This window comes from Protomyctophum bolini (genome assembly GCF_963924005.1).
Source record: "Protomyctophum bolini genome assembly, chromosome: 5".
NCBI classification, from domain to species: domain Eukaryota; kingdom Metazoa; phylum Chordata; class Actinopteri; order Myctophiformes; family Myctophidae; genus Protomyctophum; species Protomyctophum bolini.
This window is the reverse complement of record NC_137866.1, coordinates 17,356,455-17,376,436: the sequence shown is the minus strand read 5'-3', so window position 1 is coordinate 17,376,436 and position 19,982 is coordinate 17,356,455. Positions and strand designations below refer to the sequence as shown.

Sequence of the window (19,982 nt, the reverse complement as noted above, 5' to 3'; positions counted from 1 at the left end):
CTCAGAGTTATGGGCTCTATTTGGTTACCTGTATACTCTCAGAGTTATGGGCTCTATTTGGTTCCACCTGTATACTCTCAGAGTTATGGGCTCTATTTGGTTACCTGTATACAGTACTCTCAGAGTTATGGGCTCTATTTGGTTCCACCTGTATACTCTCAGAGTTATGGGCTCTATTTGGTTACCTGTATACTCTCAGAGTTATGGGCTCTATTTGGTTACACCTGTATACTCTCAGAGTTATGGGCTCTATTTGGTTCCACCTGTATACTCTCAGAGTTATGGGCTCTATTTGGTTACCTGTATACTCTCAGAGTTATGGGCTCTATTTGGTTCCACCTGTATACTCTCAGAGTTATGGGCTCTACTTGGTTCCACCTGTATACTCTCAGAGTTGAAATGGAAAGGTTTGAGAAGCTGTTATTTTCTAAACTAAATGTCACGTCGCTGCCACAATTCTGCTGCTGTGTGTTGAGTGGAGACAGAGTGGGGACAGTCCATGTTAATTTCATGCTAATTACATGTTAATGAAACTCTCAACACAACAGAAAGACTTTCCCACGTGCCTTTTAGACCGGACTGGACTGAATGGGTGAGAACTGATCGCAGAGGAGAATGTGACAAACTTTATGAATCTTACGGCATCGCACAAAAAATATTATAAATATTTGATTTGAACCTTGTCTGTTAATTAACAACAATACAAAAAAAATATTTCAAAAAAGATAAGAATGTGTAACTATTTAAAGAAAATAGCTAAAATGGCAGATCTACAAGTTCACAATGCATCATGTTGCATCATTGGCCTGTCACAATTAATGCAATTATGAATAATAATAACAATATTTTAATCGTTTCCATTCATCTCCATAAAAACTTAAATGAAATTAGCAGCTTTTGTAATAATCTTTTCATCATTATTTTCATCATTTACACACTCTTTTATCAACCTGTTATCTCTAATTTGGGATTGTTTATAATAAATAATAAATGTTTCATGCATACAGCAGATCTACCAGCTGTGAGCTTGTAGATCTGCTAGTATCTATATTTTGTACGATTTTTAAATATCTTTGTCATTTCCAGTTATCTGTGTATATTACAGTTATTTATCATAATCTGTACGTTTTATTTACAGAGCCTAAAAACTGAAATGTGATTTTTGTGTGAACGTTAAAATGTTGTTCACCAAAAACACAATTAAATCATTAATAGTCAGCTAAAGTTTAATGATCCTCACAGCCTAGTGAGCTTGTAGATCTGCTATTATCACACAACAATGCTACTGTGTTTTACTGTACTGTACAGTACTGTACAGTACTGTGTTCTACTACTACTGTACTGTATTTATACATTTTGCCTTATATGAAATGCAAGGTGATAGGATGAAAAAATGTAACATCTTCAGTACTTTGTCATTAAAACATGATAAGAATGAACACAAGGGGTTAATGACAACGTTCACAATCGTGACAAAAAGAGAATTGTAAAACCTTCTTCACAAGTGTGTGTGCGCGTGTGTGTGTGTGTGTGTGTGTGTGTGTGTGTGTGTGTGTGTGTGTGTGTGTGTGTGTGTGAATAATCTGAATGTATGTTCATATTGTTTATAGAATATTGTTTCTTTCATAGTGTTGTAACGTGGTTGCATGTCGAGGAAAAACAATTTTTTGATAAAGATTGTTTTTTTTTCCTTTTCTATTTTGTACAAATAGAAAGTCACTGCCCTTTAATTAGTTGACACATTTGTACAGTGAGTGTGTAGATTAGTTGTGTGTAGATTAATATCTGTCTCATCTCTTAATAAAATACTTTCCATTTGGAACAAGAACAAGAATTACAAACTTCTGTGAGACTTGATCCCTTTAAACCCTCAATATTTGGTAAACTGTGCTTTTTTCTCTCTACACCCAATCTGGGAGCCCATCGAAACACTAGCCTTGTGTAGCCAGCTTTCAAACTGCCTTTGCAATGCATATTGCCCCAGGCATCCATGCCATACTAATATCACTGCATGGCATGCAGTGATATTAGTATGGCTATGAGAGGCTATCGAAACACCAGAAAATAAATAATAAAGATACTTTGCTCTGAATCTGTCTTGAGAGATTACTCCACACCAAACATCTTGGCCAAAAATAGCAGATCTACAAGATCACATCGCACTTGTAGATGGGCTATTTTCAGGAAATGTTCAGGATGCTAGGTTTCAAGTGGTTAATGCTAATCTAATCTTAGTGTATTTTTAGAAGTAAATCAGGCTTAATTGCCCCCCCCCTCCCAATGTCAGCTGTTCAGCAGTGCGTTGATGCTCTCTCAGACTGCCAGTGTCTTCCAGGGAATTCTGGGAAATAGTTTGGAAGAACTCCCGGTCAGCTGGAAAAACCATAGTTCTGGTCCGCTGGGCCTTTGAGTCCAGCTCCACCTGTTAGTGTCTGTCCCCTGCTTTACCCCCCCCCCCCCCCCCCACCACCCCACACCCCTCATAGAACCACCCAGAGCAGCAGCTGGGTGACACATGCTCCCGTGCAGTCCAACCTCCTCCTCCTGTGGAGCCTCAAATATCTTCCACCTCGCTCCATGCATTTAATTTTAGACTCTCCAACAACAGGCTGGAGAGAAGAGACAACGTCACAACACTCTGGCTTCACTCATTGCGCTGTACCATCTGCTGCAGCTTACAGCTTTTATCTTTAAGGTTGCAGCTTTTATTTTTTTGTCTCTGTTTATCTCTTCAATAGAAGTAAGACGTTTAACGTTTTCTCTTCAATAGAAGTAAGTAATTTAAAGTATTCTTCTCTAATAGAAGTAAGACGTTAGATTAGAAGCGGCATGTCTGCTAGGGACAGAGATCTAGACGAGGACATGGAGGAGGAAGAGATGGACGAAGACGAGCTCCTGGCCATGTTGTCTCCAGAGGAACTGAAGGAGCTCCAGAGCGAGATGGACACCATCATCGCTCCGGATGAGAGGGTCCCGGTGGGCCAGAGGCAGAAGGACCAGACCGAGAAGCCTCCGACCGCGGCCTTCGACCACCGCAGCCTGGTGGACTATCTGTACTGGGAGAAGGAATCTACACGCATGGTGGAGGAGGAGAGAGTTCCTGCTACACTACTGCCTAGTCAGGTAATAGTATAATATTATAGCCTATTATATGCTATAATATATCCAATACTATAAGATATCTGTACCAGGAGAAAGAATGGAGGAGAGAACCCCAGCTGCTACATACTGCCTAGTCAGGTATTCTAACATTTAATATAGGCCCTAATATTACTACAATAAAATATATCTATACTGGGAGAAAGAATCTACACCAGGGTTTCTCAAAGTGGGTACTTACGACCCATGTCCAGGGCTGTCGCAGAATATAATATTTGGAATTAATCAATATCACTTTCAGTTTAATTCAAAACAGACCTGAGTTGCACGGTACTTGGTGTGTTATTACTTGCGCAAGCAGAGCGTGCAAGTACTGTGGTCTACTGTTATGTAGGCCTGTCCTCGGTGGTCCCTAATATTGATGTTGATGGTGACCTGCAATGTCCCGCCCCATAATTATTTGCATGGGCCCGGCAACGTACGGCATGTACCGTCGCCCATAATCCATCTCGCCCTCTTTTTTTCCCGCCGACTTCACACCGACTGCTCGGTGCGGCGGTTCTTGTATTCTTTATTTTGTTTTACTGAGAATAAGATTAGAAATACGTTTAGGGTTATGTATAGTTTTTACTGGGGTTAAGTTTAGGAAGAGGGTTACGCTTTGGCACCGTTTTACTGAGGTTAAGGTTAGGTTTAACATAGGTTTAGCATAATTCACTTGGGTTATACTTTAGGAATACCAAGCTGACGTTCCGCCGGCTAGCTGTACGTCCGGTGTGAGTTGGTAAAAGGGCGACTTTGTTGGTATTCCTGGGCCCTGGTTGGTTATAGCCTGGTTCCAGACAAATCTGGTTGGCTCTACACCGCTTTGTGAAGTCCTCACACAATTGAGAGGGACCAGAGTTAATCTGCCTAGGGCAAAATGCATTGGGAAGGCAGATGAAGGCTGGCTATGCAAGGCTACCATAACATGCTTTCAACATAACATTGAAAGCATTTTATATTGTTGCGTTGACAATTCAGAAAATAGCCGATTTACAAGCTCACAGCATGTCGCTTTGTGCCACACTGCAAACGCGTGTAGGCCTACATCTACTATTTTTGAACATTTTTGAAATAAATATTGAAAGTATGAGTACAGAGTACTACTGATTTAGAAGGTGTCTTAAAGGTGGTTTAAGTCTAACCCTATTCTGTTTCTTTGCCTTCATCAGAAAATTCTTAATGAGGAAGCGGAGAGGAAAGAGGAAGAAGTGAGGAAAGAGGAAGAAGAGAGGAAAGAGGAAGAAGAGAGGAAAGAGGAAGAAGAGAGGAAAAAGGAAGCAGAATGGAAAAAGGCAGCGGAGAGGAAAAAGGAAGCGGAGAGGAAAAAGGAAGCAGAGAGAAAAGAGGAAGCAGAGAGAAAAGAGGAAGCAGAGAGGAAAAGGGAACCTGTCAGGAAAGAGGAAGAGGAAAAGGAAGAAGAAGAAGAAGTGGAAGAAGAGGAAGTAGTGGAGGAAGAGGAGGCTGGCGGAGGTGGAGGAGAGGAAGTGGTCGAGGAAATCAACGAGGAAGTGGAGGAGAAAGAAGTGGTCAAACCAGCCGCAGAAAAAAGAGGTGAAGAAGGTGAAGAAGACAGTCCAAAAGCTCAGAATAACAACAACAAACAGCAACTGTCTCCAGAACCACAGAAGAAGAAGGAGCCCTCGGCGTGTCTAGACTCAAATCAAAGTTTGCCACTAATTCAAGACGGAGAAGAAGAAGCTCAGCCCTCCAGAGACGTCCCGGCTTCCTCGTCTCCGAACAAAACCAACGAAGAAACCCCCCCGGTGGAGAGAGTGGAGGTGAAGAAGATCAACAAACTGAAACTCCCGACTCTGTCGCTGCCGGGGATGATGGGAGCCATCAAGCTGACCTCCAGACCGTCTGGAAATGAGACCAACCTGGACACCACTCTGGACAAGATACGCAAGAACAACCCCAGTGTTACAGAGGTATAATAATAATAATAATAAGGGTGGTAATAATAATAATAATAATAATTATTATTATAATAATAGATCAATAATTATAAGAATAATACCGTAATAGACTCATGCAGAGTTTTAACATGTAATTTAGATACTACTCTACTCTGACAGTACACTCAGAGTAACAGACCTTGAAAGGGTCCATTGGACACACATTTCAAATGTACAGAATATTATTTAGATAACATGTTGTTTAGGCAGATGCTATGTTACCTGGTATCCTATAGTTTAAAATGTACAGATGCTATAGGTTCATTGTTTTTGTTTACCTGTGATCCTAGTTTACAGAGACACTACACTGTCTCTCTGCATTCAGTTAATTTCCAGCTCCTTAATGGGGTGCATACATTGTCCATTAGTGTAATTTGGCAAGACCAGGGATAAAGTCCATGGTACAAGTTTTCAAGTACATTTGACATAATAAATAGTCCAAGATGCTGGAAAAGGGGACAGGGAGAAGCATAATGATATCGAGCCCTACCCCTGACGGGGGTAGTTACAATAACTTCTGTAGGTGCATACCTTGTTTACCTTGATAAATGTGTCTGATATATGACTCAATAAATTCCAGGTCAACCTCAACAACATTGAGAACATTCCCAAGGCCATGCTCCTGGACTATGTGGACGCCCTGAAGAAGAACAAGCACGTGAAGACCTTCAGCATCACCAACACGGGGGTGGACGAGAACATCGCCTTCAACCTGGCCAACATGCTCCGCGAGAACCGCAGCATCGCCACGCTCAACATCGAGTCCAACTTCGTGACGGGGAAGGGCATCGTGGCCATCATCCGCTGCCTCCAGTTCAACGAGACGCTGACGGAGCTGCGCTTCCACAACCAGAGACACATGCTGGGACACCACGCCGAGATGGAGATCTCACGGCTGCTGAAGGCCAACAATACCCTCCTTAAGATGGGGTAAGTTGTTCCTAAAATGTTGAAGATGGGGTAAGTCGCCCTTAAAGATGGAGTGCCTTGATTTTACCAACCCCTAAAACTTGATCATCAGGTTACCGTATACTATAGGGGGATACTAGGGGAAGATTATACTAGGGGAATATTTTTTGAGTGGTGCAACCACTCCTATACGGAGCTTTGTGTGTCTCTGGCTGGCTGTGTTCCTGTATCCCTGGGTCCCTGTGTCCGAGCACGAAAATAGCGTTTGGTTGGTTTTCATCACCAAGTGTACAGTACAGTACAGTACAGTACAGTAGAGGGACCCCCACACGGTAACTCTGTCATTTCTCAACTGTTTTGGACGTGGGGCGGCTCGCCGGGAACTGGCCCGGCTCCCTGGCCGCGTTCCTGGGGGTCTGGATGTTCCGGGGACCCCCACACGGAGTTCACCACTCACTTCACTTTGGTGTGATTTTAAAAGTGTACAGAAAGTGGTAAAACTATGTTTTAATGGCCATATTGAAACATAATAATAATAAATGTATTAATGTACAGGTACCACTTTGAGCAGCCGGGGCCCAGGATGGTGGTGACCAACCTGCTGACCAGGAACCTGGACCATCAGAGGCAGCAGAGGAAGGAGGAGCAGAGGCTGCAGGAGGTCCGGGAGAAGAAGGAGGTCATGCAGATGTACGAGAACAGCCTCAACCTGCCTCCTGGTCTGCTGCAGATGTTAGGGTAAGATCAACCTGCCTCCTGGTCTGCTGCAGATGTTAGGGTAAGATCAACCTGCCTCCTATGCTGCAGATGCTTTTGTGTGACCCTGAGGTATGATCAAGTAGGACCGTTAATTTACACGAAAAACAAAAGCAAACGGTTAAAATGTGGAGATATATAAGAGGTTTCTGCCACCGTTGTTTCCTCCTCAGGTACATCCCCCCCATCGAGGTGCTGCAGCAACACGGTCTGGTTCCCTCCGACGAGATCCTGCGCAAGAACGGCGTGGTTCTGCCCAACGTGGAACACCTCAGAGAACCACAAGAGAACAACAACACGTCTCTGTCCAAGTCACAACAACAACAATATAAACGCACTACAAACAACAGCAACATTCCAAAGACGGCAATAAACGCAGCAGCGGAACCAGCGGAGAGTCCACTGAACGATGTCCAGCTCAAAAAGACACCCAAGAAACGTAACCCTCTGTTCGTCATGGACGACGAGCCGGCGCAGAGGTCGCAGCTTCCCAGCATCCAGCTCAGGAAGACGTCCAGAGCCCGGGAGGAGGACGGCAGCGGTCATGACGACTTCCTGAAGTTAGAGAAGCCCAACCTGAAGGCCGTCATTCAGACTCTTAAACCCGTCCCTCGACGCAGGGAGCCGGCCAAGGTGGACGAGACGCCTCGAGACCATCTGCTCAACGCGATCAAAACAAGCAACATCGCCTATCTCAAAGCTGTGAGTATATAATAATGACTAAAAGTCATTACTTTACAGTCGTACGATTTATCACACACGCGTTACCGCAGTGAAATTTGTTCTCCAATCTCCGCATTTGACCCATCTCTTGGATCGGTGAGCCGCAGCCAAGGAGTGGTGAGCTGCAGCCGTGCCACACTCGGGAATCATTTGATTAGTTGATTTGACCCCCCATTTCAACCCATTTGGATAGGCTCTAATGATGGCCAAAACAGGTCAAACAGAGTCATTGATATATCTTCTTTCTCTCAGTGGTGGAAAGTTACTAATTACATTACAAGGGTCATCGCCATGTTGGCTTGTGGTGGACATTTTTGTCAAAATTTTGCCGCGGACATACAAAATGAGTGGACAGTAATATTACCAGAAACATAAAGAGCTAGCCCTGAATGACCATAACAGGTCTGTAACTCTGAGAGTATACAGATGGAACCGGATGGACCCTTACGGATGCATTTGTTTCCATTTGTACACTCTCAGAGTTAAGGGGGTCCTTGCAAATAATATGTTTGAGATCCAGTAGTAGTTGGACTCCTAATATGCCATATAGTGTCATAGTAAATAAGTGTCATACATATTCTGATGAAAACCTGGAGACTTGACATTCAGTAATTGGGTCTTATATGATAAAAAATAATAATAATGGTGTGTAAAGAACCATTTGCCAAGGACACATTTGTCCGTGTACGGACACATTGAGGTATTTGTAGTTTACTTGAGTAATTCCAATTTCCAATATTTTTACTTGTACTCCACTACATCTTGGATCCAAATATTGTACTTTTACTCCACTACATTCATTAGAAAACGTACTACTAGTTACTTTGTAGATTTTTATTATTACAAAAACATATACGGTATGAACCACTTCAGCCCTACGTATATACACTGTAGGCCTACATTTCGCCCATTTTAAAATCACAGATGTACAAGCTCACAATGCGACGAATCTTCACACATTGTACCAGACAGTGGCCTTGTGGTTAGAGTGTCCGCCCTGAAACTGGGAGGTTGGGTTCAATCCCCGGCCGGGTCATACCAAAGACTGTAAAAATGGTACCCAGTGCCTACATTACTTTTACTTTTGGTATACTTTAAGTACCATTTGAATCCAATACTTTTGTACTTTGAATTCCGGACTTTTACTTGTAACAGAGCAGTTCTATATTGCAGTAGGCCTATAGAGAGTATGCGCATGATTAAAGTGAATGGCACATTGAGTGGCAAAGCAACATGCAAAGTGAGTTTAACATTGTTTAACGTTGTTTAATGCAATCAAATAGGACTTTTCTGTTTGGATGAATGGGCTGTCAAGGCCAGAAAGTAGTTTTTTGACACTCAGTGGGCGTTCCTGCATAACTTCTATTGATACTTTTACTTAAAGGACCATTTCACTACTTTTGAACTTATCTTCATATAATTGGTCCTCACTAATGTGAGATAAAACACCACATTTTTTTCCTGCTCGGTCTGTGTCTCATAGGAGGGCTGTGGGCAGTTCAGAAACCCGTCCACCAGTGACATCATTGCTAGGCAGATTTTTTTTAAATAAGATTTCTTTTTAAACATATTTAGATTTTTATTATCGTGAGAATAGTTAGCCTGCAGTTTCTATTCGCTTGAATTCACCATCGATGATGTCACTGGTGGACGGGTTTCTGAACTGCCCACAGCCCTCCTATGAGACACACAGACCTATCATGAAAATGAGTGAGATGAAAGCAGGTTGAAAAGTGGTAAAGTGGTCCTTTAACATGAGTACTTTTTCCACCATTATCTTTGTCTCTCTTCTTCTTCTTCCTCCTCCTCTTATTACATTATCTTTGTCTCTCTCTACAGACTCCACTTCCCAAACAGTTGGAATCTCCTGAAACAAGTCTCTTCTAAAATAATACATCCATATTCCAGTTACTGTGTATTTTAAACATGTTTAATTTCTTCCTTCTGTTAGTATATTTACCATTATCATATACTTTTAAGGCTGTTAAGCAAAACGAAATAGCACTGCATTATATGAATTAATTTATTGTGTTATCTATGTATGTATCTATTAGTATTGAATAATTCTTAGTGTTTGTTGGAATAAATGAAATAAAACAAAGACTGGAGTTAAAAGTCTGTTGCTATAAAAGCAGTGTTGCCAAGTTGCTTGTAAATAAGTGGGTTTAATTATTTTTTTGGTCTTGTTTCTAAAGTGTAGTTTATTATTTGGGTCTTGTTTCTAAAGTGTAGCTATTTGGGTCTTGTTTCTAAAGTGTATATTATTTGGGCTTGTTTCTAAAGTGTAGTTGATTATTTGGGCTTGTTTCTAAAGTGTAGTTGTTTATTTGGTCTTATTTCTACAGTGTAGTTCTTTATTTGGGACGTGTTTCTAAAGTGTATAGTTGATAATTTGGTCTTGTTTCTAAAGGGTAGTTTCCTAATGTTTAAACCAGCTGGTTCTCAAACATTTTCATATCAAGGACCCCATGTATTTGACTGCAGACCCCCATCTGAATATATGTTGTGCCCCCATTAAAATGTTTAAAAAAACATTCCAATGCCTTTGTTTTAAAAATGTAAGGGTCCATTTGGTTTCATTTGTGTATAGTAGTCAGTAGAGCTCTTGCCTTTGGACCACCAGGTCATGGGTTCCATCCCAGGCCTATGAGTAGCACAGCTTGGGGCATGGCAAGTACACTCTGAGTTATGGTGGTCCTGAAATGAAAACGTTTGAGATTCGAACCACTATGCTACACTAAACAGAACAGAGCCTTTATTAGTATCATTGGTAACACCTGTTAAGGAAGTATAAAGGAAGAAGTCCAATGTCTGTCCAATATGGCTGCTGTGCAGAGAGCTCTTCTTTTTAGAGTTAAATTCAAGTTAATTCATAGTGACATGCAGAGGAACTGTACTGATGCCAATGTGTTTCCTTCAGTAATGACAGGAACTGATAGAAGAACTGGTTTATTGGCATCATCATTCTGCTCAATGGTTTTCACCAGAATTAATTCAACCAAGATGAACACTTTCCCACGAGGTGAGTACAATATCCAGACACCACTTCAGCCTGTAGCACTGCAATGTAATAGTAAAGCAGTCCTATGCACTGTTGGTCGGGGGGGTAGGACCAAGGGATTTGGGATTAGTTTATAAACATTTTGGTATTTGTTTATAAACATTTGTGATTTGTTTATAAACATTTGTGATTTATTTATAAACATTTTGGGATTTGTTTATAAACATTTGGGATTTGTTTACAAACATTTGGGATTTGTTTATAAACATTTGGGATTTGTAAGTCTCATGGGGGGGTAGGACCACTACCAGTCTCATGGTCGGGGGGGTAGGACCAAGGGATTTGGGATTTGTTTATAAACATTTTGGTATTTGTTTATAAACATTTGGTATTTGTTTATAAACATTTGTGATTTGTTTATAAACATTTGTGATTTGTTTATAAACATTTGGGATTTGTTTACAAACATTTGGGATTTGTTTATAAACATTTGGGATTTGTTTATAAACATTTGGGATTTGTAAGTCTCATGGGGGGGGGGGTAGGACCACTACCAGTTTACCTGTAGTAAGTCTCATGGTCGGGGGGGTAGGACCAAGGGATATGGGATTTGTTTATAAACATTTTGGTATTTGTTTATAAACATTTGTGATTTGTTTATAAACATTTGTGATTTGTTTATAAACATTTGTGATTTGTTTATAAACATTTTGGGCTCTGTATAATATGTTGCCTAGGGCCTCAAAAGGCCTAGAACCGGCACTGTATGCACAGGTTATTTAGATGTTATGTAGGCCTACTAGAGGTTAGCATATTTAGAGCAAAGCACATATTAGGCGCAAGCACATCGTCGCGTCAAAAATCGCCTAGAACAGGCGTCTCTTCCGGGTTTTTAAACAGCTGGTGGATGGAAATGACGCTCACGTGCGGCTGCAACTTGGCGCTCAGGTCGGTGAACCAATATGATCCCGACAGCACCCGCCCTCCATACCAGGGCCAGGCTAGATGATACAGTATGATAAGAGTGTGTGATTTTTAATATCCAATTTTCTACCACCAACATTAAAATTCTGTTGTGCCTTACAGGTGATGAATGAATGAATATTGTAGACAAAGGATGTGTTTAAAATAAATGAGAATAAGTTCTGCTTCCTTATAGATGGTCAACTTGACAACTTTTATTATCATGGTTGACAGTCAGCTGTGTTTACACTCAATGCTATTGATGTTATGAATGTGTTTACACTCAATGCTATTGATGTGTGTTTACACCATTAATACTCAATAACACATAGAACTGAATTATGCCATAATCCTTTATAGTAGGAGTCTTCAAGGTTTTTTTTGTAATTTTTTTGCTCAGCTGAGAGAATATCAGACCTACAAGCTCACAAGTCGCAGCTTGTAGATCTGCTATTGTCTGCTAATGTTCCCCCCAGAATAGGGACTATTAACACAGGGGCAAGAGTTCAAGTGTTTAATGTAAAAATGAAATCATTCCACACCAGATTTGGAGTAACTCTGAGGTCCCCCTGTTGAAGACCCCTGATACAGACTTTATAGCAGGGATACTCAAATAGATTTACCTGTGGGCCACATTACAAAAATGGCAAGGGGCCAGGGGCCAGTAGATAAAATTACGACATTAATGATACTTGATAACTTCTCTCTTTCAATTGCTTTATTTTCGCAAAATGTATCAAAGTACAATGTGCATGCACACAATATGTAAATAAATAAATGTGTTACATTTTCTTGCATAAACACAAAGAGCTGTTTCCATAACTGCACAAATTATTGCACATAACATGAGTAGCTGTTATAATAACATAATAACATAACATGAGTAGCTCTTTGCCTGCCTGCCTGCCTGCCTGTCTGTCTGTCTGTCCATGAGTAGTTATTTGTCTGTCTGTCAATGAGTAGCTGTCTGCCTGTCTATGAGTAGCTGTCTGCCTGCCTGTCTATGAGTAGCTGTCTGTCTGCCTGCCTGTCCAATTGTCCATGAGTAGCTGTCTGTCTGTCTGCCTGTCTGAGTAGCTGTCTGCCTGCCTGCCTAATTGTCCATGAGTAGCTGTCTGTCTGCCTGTCTATGAGTAGCTGTCTGCCTGCCTGCCTAATTGTCCATGAGTATAGCTGTCTGTCTGCCTGTCTATGAGTAGCTGTCTGCCTTCCTGCCTGTCCAATTGTCCATGAGTAGCTGTCTGTCTGTCTATGAGTAGCTGTCTGCCTGCCTGCCCAATTGTCTATGAGTAGCTGTCTGTCTGTCTATGAGTAGCTGTCTACCTTCCTGCCTGTCCAATTGTCCATGAGTAGCTGTCTGTCTGTCTATGAGTAGCTGTCTGCCTTCCTGCCTGTCCAATTGTCCATGAGTAGCTGTCTGCCTGCCTGTCCAATTCTCCATGAGTAGCTGTCTGTCTGCCTGTCTATGAGTAGCTGTCTGACTGCCTGCCTGTCCAATTCTCCATGAGTAGCTGTCTGTCTGTCTGCCTGTCTATGAGTAGCTGTCTGCCTGCCTGCCAGCCAGCAAGTTGGTTAACAGAAAATAAATTGTTATGGCTGAGTAAAATAAAATACAATAAACACAATTTGCCTGAAAATAGATTACCCAGCTATGACCTTTTTCATGAAAAAAAATGAGTAGTGATATGGCTGACTGAGTAAAATAAAACAATCTACCTGAAAATAGATAGCTATAAGTGAAGAGCAATTTCCGCAATTTCCGCAATTACCATTTCTTCAATTTCCATTTCCGCAATTTCCTCAATTTCCATTTCCGCAATTTCCTCAATTCCATTTCCGCAACTTCCGCAATTTCCATTTCCACCATTTCCGCAATTACCATTTCCGCAATTTCCATTTCAGCATTTCCGCAATTTCCATTTCCACCATTTCCGCAATTACAATTTCCGCAATTTCCGCAATTTCCATTTCCATTTCCAACTATTAATGGCAGCTGGGTTTCATCATTCAAATAAAATAGAATTCTGTCCGTTTAGCTATAAAATTATGTCAGGGAATAGGGATACACAGTTATGTCTTTCATTTGCATTGCATCTCCCCCCCCCCCCCCCCCAAGCTTTTATTTTCGTTCGAGTAATAGTACAACTCTAATAGTATTACTTATAATAATGTAATTAAAGATAACTTCATTCAGATTTATTTATTTTTATTTCATTTCCAGATTTTTTTTTCTTCTTTTTTTTAGATTTTCATTGGTGGGCCAGTCATAATGGTCCCGCGGGCCTGATGTGGCCCGCGGGCCTGAGGTTGAGTATCACTGCTTTATAGGATCATCCGTTAGTGAGATTAGCATGCACACACTTAATGTTAATGTGACAAATATCCACACTTCATGTGAGAAACGTCAAAATATAAAATGCACATTATCTTTTCTACTTTACAAGGAACATAATTTGATTATATTCATTACTGTAACAGAACATGTAAATACCACAGTAACATTAATGTTGAGTTATTTACTAATGCAGGGGAGACAAACATTACAGATGTTGATGTGATGTAATATTTGTGTGCTTTTGAAAACATCAGCACTTTATTTTCTTGGCATGCTCTATTATGAAAATACAAACACATTAAAATGTAAAAGAAAAACAGACATGAATAACAAATGAAATGAATTCAACCAATAAAAATGCATTTGCCGTCCATTTTAAATATTGCATAGCTGTCAGGAGGGTTCTTTTTTACTGAATGTTCAGAAATCCTCACAAAAATAATAGTGCTTTCATGCTCTGCCAAGAAAATAGACGATCTAAAAGCTTGTAGATTGGCTATTTTCGGAGCATGGCAGCGTCATCTTAGTCATCATAGCTTCGTTTTTATTTTGTTCCTCATAGTTTTAGATGACAATATGAACTGCACCACCGTCATACAGCAAATTACAAATAGGGCTTAGGAGTGCTTAATATCAAATATATGTTTATTATATATTATATTATGTTAATTGGTCAGGTCACATAAATATACAAACTGCAGAGATAACCAGGTCTCGGAATTGAACATGATTCCAACATGAAGGATATTATAATATTATTATTGCTATTTGCTCATATTTTGGTATTTCCACTAACATTTGACTGCATTTCACCACCTGAGGAAGAAAAATGATATAGTTCAGATTTCCTATATTTATTCAGTTATTTGGACACATTTTATAATATTTTCAAGCTGCAGTACATGTATATCTAATTGCCTTAACATGCAAATAGACATTACGATAATTACTTCTGACATGCAGACATTTGTTAAGTGAAATAAATACCGTCTCTCTCTAAACCATGATTGTTAAATGAGATAAATAAAGTCTCTCTCTTAAACCATGACACTGATGAACTCAACTTCATGTAAATGTTGTGTTTTGGTTTAACTAGCATGGTTTTGTCTTTTCATTGAACAGAGGAGAATGTTGGCGTCTGTGTCTCCATTTCTATCATTCATACAGTGAGTGAATGTGCAAACTTAACAGCATGTAAACCAACATTAGACATAAAGGGTGATTTAGCACTACATAGATAGCATAAATAATAATAAGGGTAATAATAATAATAATAATACACAACAACCTCTTAAAGCTCATTTTATATCCAGTATAAATGTGTCATTAATAATAGATTATCTAACAATACAATATGATGACAAAAAAATCTAAAAAGAAAAAACAATCCTCATCCTCTCATGCCAGATTTATGCTTCCCCATACGACGGTGCTGCACGCCCCACATAACCGACCTAAAGATCAAATATGTTTAGTTTGTAGAATCGCTTCCCATTGGTCAGCGCTGGATGAGTCAAAGGTCAAGTTAAACTTTCTTGTCCATATAAGGGACATTTGGCTTTGGGTGTTTGGTTTGTGTGTCCGCTTGTTCTCACTGCTCCGTTTGTGTTGAGATCTGGAGAGTAACATTTCATAAATGGTATGGCACCAGATCTACAGGATGGTACCAATTCATAATGGTACCATCCCTCCAGTAATGGCACTGATAACTAATATTTGACCTTTCGGTTAGGTTTAACCCATTTGGGGGGGGGGGGGGGGGGGGGGGCTCTCTAAGAAGATCTGTGGATGGGTGGGGTTAGGGTCTTCTCTTCACACCTTCAACTTGCTCTCTATGGTGTGTGTGTGTGTGTGTGTGTGTGTGTGGGGGGGGGGGGGTGGGACCGTGGGAGGGTTCAGATGTCACTCCTTGTTCAACTTGCTCTCTATGAAGTGTGTGAGTGTGTGTGTGTGTGTGTGTGTGTGTGGGGGGGGGGGGGTTCAGAGGTCACTCCTTGTTCAACTTGCTCTCTATGGTGTGTGTGTGTGGTCAGAGGTCACACCTTGTTCAACGTGCTCTCTATGAAGTGTGTGAGTGTGTTTGTGGGGTTCAGAGGTCACTCCTTGTTCAACTTGCTCTCTATGAAGTCCTGGATCTTGTTCATCCGGTCCTCCTGCTGGTCCAGGAGATCCAGGATGACACCCATGGGCGTCCTCTTCAGCCCCGCCCCCTCGATCTTGTTCTCCAGACGGTTCTTCATGTTCCTCAGCCTCAGAGAGGCATGCACCAGTATCACTGTAGGCCCAGGAGAACAAGGGGTTAAATATCACCACACACACACACACACACACACACACACACACACACACACACACACACACACACACACGATTTGATTACAGCAGCTGTTATCGTGTTGTGTTGATGGTTGTCATGGATTGTTGAATTGGACACAGTGTTTTTAGCAGGCTGATGTCATGCTGTGTGTGTGTAACCCAGTCTAACTAATAGGAGCACATTCAAAGTCTTAGACTCCACCTAGTGGTAGAGGACGGGTACTTCGCCTCCCATTTTTGAGGAGCGGCTAGCCCCTCATATATACAGGTTTAATGTTTGTTTTTAGTTCAATGTTTGTTTTAAAAACGCCATTGACAATGAAGGGAAAGTTTACGTCATATTGTCCTTCATTGTCTCTTTATTGTTAATGGCATTTAATGTTTGTGTTGGCACCATTTGTTTTACATCACCATTACATCACCTAATCAACATGAGTTAGACTTTAATATATTAGTGCCCCTCACTTCACACGGGTGTGATTTTTAAAGAAGTATTTCACTCAGGTTAACAAAGTACACACTTGTTTTCACCAGAGTGTAGCAGATGTAAACAAAGTACACACTTGTTTTCACCAGAGCAGTGAAGCTTTTGTGAGCCTTCCTGGCTGCTTTAAATGTAAAGTTGTAAAGGATAGGGGCCTCACAGTGGAACTGCCTCCAAACCAGTGTCAAACTGACAACCAATCTGTCAGGCAACTCTACCCCTGAGCCACTGCCACCCCAAGTGTAGTGGTGTGTTGATGTCAGGCTGCTTTTCAAATGTGTTTAATTATTTAAGTTAATTCATAGTGACAGAGGAACTGTACTGATGCCAATGTGTTTCCTTCAGTAATGACAGGAACTGATAGAAGAACTGGTTTATTTAACAGATCAGTTATTTATGCATCATCATTGTGCTCAATGGTTTTCACCAGAATTAATTCAACCAAGATGAACACTTTCCCATGAGGTGAGTACAATATCCAGACACCACTTCAGCCTGTAGCACTGCAATGTAATAGTAAAGCAGTCCTATGCACAGGTTATTTAGAGGTTATGTAGGCCTACTAGAGGTTAGCATATTTAGAGTATGCTCACACACCTTTATACAGTACCTCATCTCAGGTTTATGTGTAACTATGTCGATTTGTTTTGACCTTGTCTCTTTTCATGATCTCCTTTAACCCTTGCCCCCACCCCTTTTTTCTATCATCTACTGTATGGAAAAACAATACGATGGGAACTACAAACAAAAACGAATTTCACCCACTCTTTTACTTTGTAAATCTGTGCTGTGACAATACATCTGTGTGTGCATGTACTCACAGAGTAGAGGGAAGGACAGACCGAAGATGAACACCATCACTCCTCCACACAGAGACAACAGGAAGTAGGAGGTTCCCATCACCGCCACCATGAAGAGTGTCGGGTTCTTCTTCTTGAAGTTCTTGATCATCGATTTGTTCTCTCCAGCCCAGACCGACCCCATGAACACCAGGGTCACCACTGTACCCCCCAGGAACATACCCATAGGGTTGAGGAACCTGAACATAATATAAATATAATATATTAACATGAAGACTATAGTGACCACATAGATCTGTTCTTATACCAGCTCAGTGGCCTTGTGGCCTGAGTGTCCGCCCTGAAACTGGGAGGTCGGGGTTCGATCCCCAGCTGGGTCACACCTGTACCTGATGACTGTAAAAATGGGACTGGAGGGTTGTTATTGGGTGGTTAGATCAACTACAAAATATTCCCAAACGCAGCATGGCTGCGGCTCACCGTTCCAAGACATGGGTCTAACGCGGAGAACAAATTTTGTATATCGAGCAATGCATGTGACAAATAGTAGGACTTTAACCGTAACCTTCTCTCCAGCCAAGACCGACTCACACCATAGACTGTGGACTGGGAGACACGGTACGTTCTGATATGATTAGCTTTGGGCTAGCCACTCTGTGTATTTGTTTTTACATCAGTGACCCACCCTCAACCTCGGGTTAGTTTGTGCTGCTACGGCAAGGGAATACATCTGGGCTCAGTATGTTTGAGCTAGCAACTTGAACATCGTTTCCTCGCCTCGTAACTATGTTTGATTATAAATGACTACATTGTAAAATTGTAAATGCAAAATGTATTTACAAGTAAGTAACGGTGGTACAGTGGCATGAGAACCATATAAAGATTCTCAGTCATACATAAATAGATGGTTAGTCATATATAAATGTTTTAATCATGACTCATGATGGGTGTGTGTATGTGGGCGGGGGGGTCAGAAAAGAATGCAGCCTCATTTAAGCCCCATTCATCATACCCCATCGGACAGCCGACACACACACACACACGCACACAGACACACACACACACACACACACACACACAATAAAGCCCAAAAGCTCTACTAGTTAGCTCAGCTGTCAGTTAATTACCCTGGCCTGTGCTTACCCTGCTATGATGAACACCAGGATGGTAATGATAAATAATAGTATAATTATAACTTAAACTACTATGATAAGGACTATATTAATATGTTATATTTTATATTAGTCTTACCCTACTATGATGAAGACCAGGATAGCTGCCAGGAAGTAGTTGGTCTGGTAGTACAGCAGGTTGTTTATAACTCTGTTGTTCCATTTGGTCAGATCTCCAAAGTCCGGCTTGGCGAAGCGGTCAGAACCTGGTTAACATATCATTCTATAACTATATATTCTCATCCTACTTACTACCTGGGGGTTAAGTCATCCCATGGTTAATTACTATATGTTAATAAACAAGAACTATATTATTATTCTACTATACGAACCTGGGCAGAAGTCATCCCATGGTCTGATCGGAGCCAGCTCCATCCTGCCTGACGCCATGTTGGATCCAAAGCAGAGTAGACCGTCCAAACTGTCTGCGTTCCGTTCTGTCCTGTGGTTCTGTCTGACTGTCTCTTTCTTTTCTGACAGTTCTGGTCAGCTGATCAGGCCTGTTCAGCACCAGCTGACACATGCAACCATGTGTTGCCAGATTTCTATGAAAACAAGCCAAAAATAAGCAAGCAGTGTAGACGCGAGTATCCCTTTTTATGTAGAGCTTAAGTGGTGTAGACGCAAGTAGGCCTACCCCTTTTTATATGATTATGTATATTATGATTATGTATATTTTATTTATATTGATCTCCTCCTTACTGAACTGGCACCCTGGTCGGTCTTCGCTGACGCTGGTACTCTGAGTTCGTCCGAGTCTTAGATGTATAGGGCACTTCTAACTGGGTATCTGGAACACTGAAGGTAATCTCTCTTCTGCTCTCTCTATCTCAATCTCTAAAAAACTGCAATGATCTGTCTTCTCTTCTGCGCTGTACTTTATAGGGTGGCGTGACGTCGTGGCCTGACGTCACGCCACTAACCGTTTCCGTGACAACATTCCCCCGTGGGTCCCCTAGCGGATTCACTTCTTAGGTCGGTCACGGTGACGGGTCGTTTTGATTTCTGCCTTCTTTGCTCTAGTGACGTAAGTAGGATCCTAGAGGATCGCGTTGTCGCACTAGAGCTTGCCATGGTTGGGAGCCTTACAGCACCTGGATTCCAGGTGCTGTAATTCCAGGTCCTGGTCCTGGAATGATGAATAGAGGATGCGCCATAGCTGAGCGTGGGGTCGTGTCCACGGGGGACTGTTGGGAGTGCGGGCTCTTGTTGCTTCATGATTGATCTGAGACTGGGTAGGCCCTCCGCCCGGGAGTTCGGCCATGGCTGCACGTGGTCTCGTCTGTGGCCCTGGCGGGTTGCCAGGCTGCGAAGCGCTCGTGTCAATTATCATTAGCCAATCGTTCCTCTGGTAGATGCTGGGACATAGTAGCTCCTGGTTGCCCACTGTGATTTGTAATTGTCTGGGGCGTGTCCCTCTACGA

At 41.5% G+C, this 19,982-nt stretch overlaps 2 protein-coding genes across 4 annotated transcripts; one reads left to right on the top strand and one right to left on the bottom strand.

Moving 5' to 3' along the window:
- The first annotated feature begins 2,615 nt into the window (after positions 1-2,615).
- On the top strand, positions 2,616-9,588 carry lmod3 (leiomodin 3 (fetal)). The gene is made up of 6 exons (XM_080763799.1): positions 2,616-3,123; positions 4,314-5,072; positions 5,680-6,029; positions 6,564-6,746; positions 6,938-7,466; positions 9,327-9,588. The coding sequence occupies exons 1-6, from the start codon at positions 2,830-2,832 to the stop codon at positions 9,372-9,374; spliced, it is 2,163 nt and encodes a 720-aa protein (XP_080619925.1). The 5' UTR covers positions 2,616-2,829; the 3' UTR covers positions 9,375-9,588.
- A 4,825-nt stretch (positions 9,589-14,413) lies between these two features.
- On the bottom strand, positions 14,414-19,024 carry LOC308315357 (PRA1 family protein 3-like). 3 transcript variants are annotated; one of them, XR_013964017.1, is made up of 5 exons: positions 18,891-19,024; positions 18,638-18,764; positions 17,408-17,625; positions 15,829-16,061; positions 14,414-14,602 (listed from the first exon to the last, which is right to left on the bottom strand). XR_013964017.1 is itself a non-coding variant. In XM_080763300.1 (5 exons), exons 1-5 carry the CDS (start codon positions 18,946-18,948, stop codon positions 14,559-14,561), a joined length of 606 nt encoding a protein of 201 aa, XP_080619426.1. In that variant the 5' UTR covers positions 18,949-19,024; the 3' UTR covers positions 14,414-14,558. The 3 variants fall into 3 exon arrangements, 2 of the variants coding, with proteins under 2 accessions (XP_080619426.1, XP_080619427.1); XM_080763300.1 differs by having other exon boundaries at positions 15,903-16,061; XM_080763301.1 differs by having other exon boundaries at positions 14,414-16,061.
- Positions 19,025-19,982: the final 958 nt, after the last annotated feature.